The sequence below is a fragment of the Telopea speciosissima genome, chromosome 10 (genome assembly GCF_018873765.1).
Source record: "Telopea speciosissima isolate NSW1024214 ecotype Mountain lineage chromosome 10, Tspe_v1, whole genome shotgun sequence".
NCBI lineage: Eukaryota > Viridiplantae > Streptophyta > Magnoliopsida > Proteales > Proteaceae > Telopea > Telopea speciosissima.
In genome coordinates, this window is record NC_057925.1 from 60,441,792 (window position 1) to 60,447,990 (window position 6,199).

The window sequence follows — 6,199 nt, forward strand, 5'->3', positions numbered from 1 at the left end:
TGAACTCGCATATTAAGCACAGCACCAAACTACTTAATCAAATTCAGGGATCCCATTACATATTTTTAAGTCGCTCCTCGACTTTAGCTTATTTGATGAGCATATACTAGAAGACCTTAAATGACAAACAAACCAGCAATGTTGAAGGATTTCTTGAGAATTTGTGAGATTCAAGCATACAACATTAAAAAAAAATAAAAAATGCATTAGTTCTTAATTAAGGGGACAGTTTCCCCTGATTCTTTCAATGAAGTTGTCTGTCATCAGAAATGAAAGAAATAAAAAAAAAAAAGGATTATATTTCTCATTTCCAGACTGTAACAAGGCCTCAAAATGTTCAACCTCCATCCTCTACTTGGCACACAAATTTAAAACTCACAAAAATAGATATCTAAATTACCAACTCACACAACAAATAAATTATGAAGAAAAGAAAACAGGAGTTGTGAGACATTACCTATTGGATGTAGAAAAAGAGAATTGTTTTAAGTTTCAACAACTGAAAAGATAAGGGTGTGGGGGCACAGAAACTTCAGTAATTCCTTCTAGCATCAGTACAACCTTCCTCATAGTAGGTCTCAGTGATGGCTCTTCTTGAATGCACCAAATTGCTACCTTCAATAGCCTCTCTAGCCTTCCCATATTATTCATTGCTTCAATATCATTCTCCACCAGAGCATCTAGCCTTCCTTCTCGATAGCAATCATAAGCCCAATCGGTCAGAATTGCTCTCTCATCACCACCCATTTCCAGTTCAACACATTTCCTACAACAAATGATCTCCAATAGCATGACACCAAAGCTGTACACATCTACCTTAACTGTGATAGGCATGTGCCTGAACCACTCAGGAGCAACATAGCCTTTGGTCCCTCTAATGGCTGTGTTAGTTCGACTCTGATCAGTCATCAAGAGCTTGGCCAATCCAAAGTCAGAAATCCTTGCTGTATAGCAGTCGTCCAGAAGTATGTTTTGAGGCTTTATATCGCAGTGGATTATCTGGATACTGCACTCTTCATGCAAATACGTAAGCCCTCTTGCAATGCCAAATGCAATCTGGGTTCGTTGGTTCCAATCTGGCCTTGAAGTCCCAAAAAGGAAGCTTGCTAAACTGCCATTGCTCATGAACTCATAGACCAAGAGCCTGTGCTGTTGTTCCTCACAGAATCCAACCAATTTGACCAGATTCTTATGATGGGTCTGGCCAATCGTTCTCAATTCAGTCTTAAACCCCTTATCTCCATCTTGTACCACTTTGTTAAGCTTTTTTACAGCTACAAGTTTAGAATCCAAACCTAAGAACGCTTTATAGACAACACCAAAAGCTCCCCTTCCCAGCTCATTCTTGAATCCATCTGTAGCTTCCTCCAGGTCTTTGTAAGTAAAAGAATGTAGATTTGTTTCAAAAGAACTTGGTTTTTGTACCTTTTCTTTTACTTTCTTGTGGTACATCAAGACCACCATAAAAATTGCAGCTAGAAAAATTAAATTGAAAAATATTGAGCTACCTAATAGCACAGCTGCAACAACACTGAACAAACATCGATCTTTCTTCTCTACATTAGGATTTGAACACCCAGGATTATCATCTACTGGAACCGAAGGAGGATTAGGATTTCTGTAGGTATTATTACCAGCTGAGACTTTGAGGAAAGCCTTCACATTTACACCACTCTTGTGTCTCCCATTTCTAACTGGTAGGCTCTTCTTCAAACAGTTCCCATCTCTGAAGTTGGCAATTGCACATTGACAATCATACAAGCAAGCCTTTTGGCATTCTGATTCAGTATAAAGTGCCCTCTTTTGATAGACCCCTGAAGAAGGCCAATCTGTGTCAAGCAACTCCTCCATTCTATAAAGAATCTCAGGGGATCGTCCTGATCCATTATCGTAGCATCCTTGTAAATTGAAGTCAGGTTTGCAGCCACTCAATTTATTATTTGGATCAACAAACGTATATTTAGTTGGACATTCACAAACAGGTCGATTTTGCACAATCCTGCAAATGCTGTTATAGCCGCAAATCCCTTCGCCCACATCCTGACTATTAAAAAAACATATGTCATCAGGAATAGACCAGACGATGGACCAACTTTCATTCCCATTGCTGCTGGAAGTCATCTTTGGACGAGCATATTGCGTGAAAACACCATTAAAATCAATGGTTGCTCTGTGGTAATGGGTTTTGATCGAAGGTATGCTCCCAACTGTGAGGTCCCATGATGTGATTCCATAACGGCATTGAATAGAAATGATGGCTGTACTCTCATCGAACAGAACTCGATAACCAGAACCAGAAGTGTTGCTTGCATAATAAGCATCATAGGCGTAGTTGGTTGGTAATGCTACAGTATTCAGAACGAGATTACCATCAGTAAGCACGCGGAGTTGGAACCTTCCTCTGAAGTAGTTGGTTGATTGTCGAGAAGAAAGCATGCTACCCGGTTCTAAAATCTGGGAAGGGAGGATGGTGTCACTTGGGTTTTTGAAGCTCTCCCATCTATGAACAGAGTTTCTTCTATCCACAAGCACAAAGTTACCAGTGTCAAGCATTGCAGCATAGGTGACGACACCAAGAATGGATTGAGCCCTCCATATCTCTTCTCCTTGAGGGTTATTGAGCTGGAGGTTACCATCAATGGTAAACTGAAGTTTTGATCCTCTAGGTGCTGGTGTATCTCCATTTGCATACCAAATTATAGTTTTGTCAGGTATTTTGTCATACCAGATGGCAAGCAAGAAGGCATCATCCGTATTGTTGATAGATTGGAACCCAAACGCAAATTCACCTGAAGGAGAAAGCCATGAAGTGGTTCTACTTCTACCCCCAGCAGAGAGAGATTCGCCCAAGCTCACATTACTGTAAATTTGAGCGAACGCAGAAAAGGGGTAATGAGGAAGAAGAAGAAGAAAGAAGAAGAAGAAAATAAGATCAAGATTGTCAGCCATTGCATGAGGTGTTTGGTTAAAACTAGCAAAAGCGAAACATGAAGAAGGGAAGCAATTAGTGGTTCAGCCATTGCTTGTATGAGCTTAAATGTAAGTAATTAAGCCAGAATCATACGTTAGCGTGTGAATTGGAAATTGGAATACATGCGTCGTTCAAGGTCAAAAAGGATTCACCTAGTCGTTCATAGTATGAATCAATCAGGATTCACGCAGTGAGAGATACGCCATCGTGTGTGTGTGTGTGTGTCTCATGTGTCTCTGAAAAGGGAAAAGAAAAAAAGAAAAAAGAAAAATCGCCGTCTTCCTCAGATTTCTCTGCGGTTGGACGTTGGAATCAGATATGTTGCAGGGTTTTAAGAACTGGAATCGGATAGGTGAATCGGTCGTGGACGATCTCGGTTTACACCGATGCGACACGTCCGATTCACATAAAAAAACTTTAGAAATTCTATGTTTTTGGATCTGAGAACCGATTCCGAACGGATTGGTATTCTGTTTCCGGCGTGGGGATGAAAGTAGAACAACAAGAATTATTATCCCTAATTAACTTACATTCATCGTCGATTCGCTTTTCCATTAATATTTTCTTTATCCTCTCTCGATGCATTCCCATTCCACTGCTCCGTAAGCATCTAACCTCTCGCATTCTGGACGACTTCTCTTTGTCGATCTGGACCTTTGAAATTTTGCAGATCTCTCTCTGTAACATTTGATTTTTTGGCAGTTGCAGACCAATTTAGCTAGATTTTGTGGTCTTGTAGTTTGATATTTAAGATCCAAAAGCGATTCCATCGATGCCGGTGCCGTTAATCCGGCTGATTAAGTACGTTCTCAAGGCTAAGCATCTTCTTCCCACTCCTCTCTTGTTAGTCATCAGAAAAGACCATTACTGATGAGAATGATTTCACTTTGTTTTTTTTTCAGTTTCCAGAAATGGATGCCTTATTACTTCTGTGTTTGGATGGTTTGAGGTACGTCAAGAGTTATCACCAGTTGGACCTGAAAGAGGAGGAGGATTTGGTGAAGGATTATCACTTGCATGGACTCGGGGCAATCAACACACTTTGAGGTATTTGCTTGAGCCTCGTATGACCATGGATAGAGTTGTTTGGAGGACAAGGATCTATGTAGCTGACTCCTTGTAGGAGAATGTTTATGGGATGTTGCTTTGACAACCATAGTATTTTTATTTTCTCTTTTTTTTTTTTTTTTTTATTTCTCTTACTTCTATTGCTGTCATGGCCTCTTCGGATTGATGTAGCCGACCCCATCTAGTTGGGATAAAACTATGCTTCTTGTTGTTGTTCTAGGTAAGTGCTCTCCTAACAAGTTTGCCTCTGTAATAGACACTGCATCGAGTGCAACTCCAAGGCTCGGTATAGGGTAAGAGTGTCAATCGGTTTGGTTTTGGCTTTTGTTTTTGTTCAATTTAAGATAAACATGTGAAAATCGAAACTGAATTGGAGCATGTGTACGTTTCAAAATTTGAACCGAATCTACACGGTTCAGTTTCATATTCAATTTTGATCCGATTTGTATTTGTGTTGGGGCCTATTTTAGGTGTGTTTGGGTAAACTTTTTAAAATTTTACAACAAAAGAACCCCTTGTTTGTTAAAGACATAATCCATTAAACTTTTTTCTAAACATTAAAATGGAATAAAAATTATCATCCACGTTAATTAAAACATAAAAAAACATATGATTTATTTGGTTTGAAAAACGGGTAATTTGGTTTAGCTTGCCTGTTTCAATCATGAAACCTAAATCGAACCGATGAATGATATTAGTTTTTTCTTTTTAAAAAAAAAAACAAAACCGAACCAATTTAATTCGATTTGGTTCTAAATTGACACCCTGTTTACATCCTAAAATTACCAACGGACCGGTAATGAAAGACCGATCAGCTTTGAGTCGTAGAGGATCGGTCAATGAGGCAAACTCCTCATGTGGAGAAGACGTGGAGGGTCAAAACGGTTATGACCGAGAAGCGCCCATGATTAACACTACCTCCAATGTGAAAGCCACTCCAGCAGGATGTGATGCTCAAACGATTTTACAACCGTCAAAGAAGTTGCAATTAAGGAACACCTCATGGAGGCTCCATCTTCACAAGTATAAAAATCTTGCAGAAGAGGAAGGGAGATCAATCAGCAAACCTGCAATTTAAATTATCTTTTATTTTTCACTACATTTTACCTTTTGTTAATGTAATCTTATTCCTAACCATCACGGACATCTTCTTTGTTGAGTTCGAGTTCTTCTTTTGATTTTTTGTATCAGTAGTATGTCCTCTGTGTATGCCAATATTGAGATTAATAGAAATTCTTGATTTCTTATTTCATTTCTATCACTGTGATTACCTTTTTTTTTTTTTTTTTTTTGGGTTAAATACACGTACCCTTAAAATGCACCCAATATGAAGGAGTTGGAGAAGGAATAGGCAAGGGAGGGGGACTCGATGGTGGAATTGGTAAAGATGGAGGAGTTGGAGGTGGTGCGGGAGGTGGGGCTTCAAGGTGGTGATGGTGTTAATGGTGGGTGGCGGTGGTGGTGGTATTGGGTATCTACATTATAAAAGAAGATGATGATTTGGGAAGATGAGGGCATTTTGGTCTTTTCAAATATTAGAAAAGATAGAATAAATGTTAGTTTGGTCATTTTTTAGCATTTAACATTTGGTTTAGACTTAAATGGCTTTAGGGGGTAAAGTAGGGGTGGTACATGGAATTTTTAGGGGGTGCGTGTGGACTTGTCAGAACCTTAGGGGGTATGAGGAATAGTATAGTCTTCTCCTCCATTGAGTCTTCTAAAATGTGACACGCCCACGCTCTCCATTATTCCTGTTAGTCACGATAGACCGATTGTTTGAACGACTGCAAAATTAGCCAAACACGCAATATAAGGATTTAATCTCACATCGATAGGAAAGTGTGTGGTATGCTACGCTTATAATTCTAGGAAAGGTCTCTCCATCATGAAGTTCATGCATTTTACCTTTTCTTACGTTCCAGAGTCATCTCTTCCAACACTTTTTAGTCACCTTGGCTTACACGGTACGTTCTATTTATGACCCTTTTTCATCTATTGTTGTGATTTGTGAATTTGACTTTCAAGACCGAGTCCTTAAGTCCACACAACTAGGGATGTAAACGGATCGGATTCGGCTCGGAGAGTGCTATATCCGCATCCGCATCCGATTAGCTTTCGGACAGATTCGGATAATGCTAAACGAATATGGACACAGATACG

At 39.4% G+C, this 6,199-nt stretch overlaps 1 protein-coding gene across 1 annotated transcript; it reads right to left on the minus strand.

The window, feature by feature from the left end:
* Nucleotides 1-428: 428 nt before the first annotated feature.
* LOC122643839 (G-type lectin S-receptor-like serine/threonine-protein kinase LECRK2) lies at nucleotides 429-2,949 on the minus strand. Its single transcript, XM_043837413.1, has one exon. The coding sequence runs from the start codon at nucleotides 2,947-2,949 to the stop codon at nucleotides 493-495; it is 2,457 nt and encodes an 818-aa protein (XP_043693348.1). The 3' UTR covers nucleotides 429-492.
* Between the last annotated feature and the right edge of the window lie 3,250 nt (nucleotides 2,950-6,199).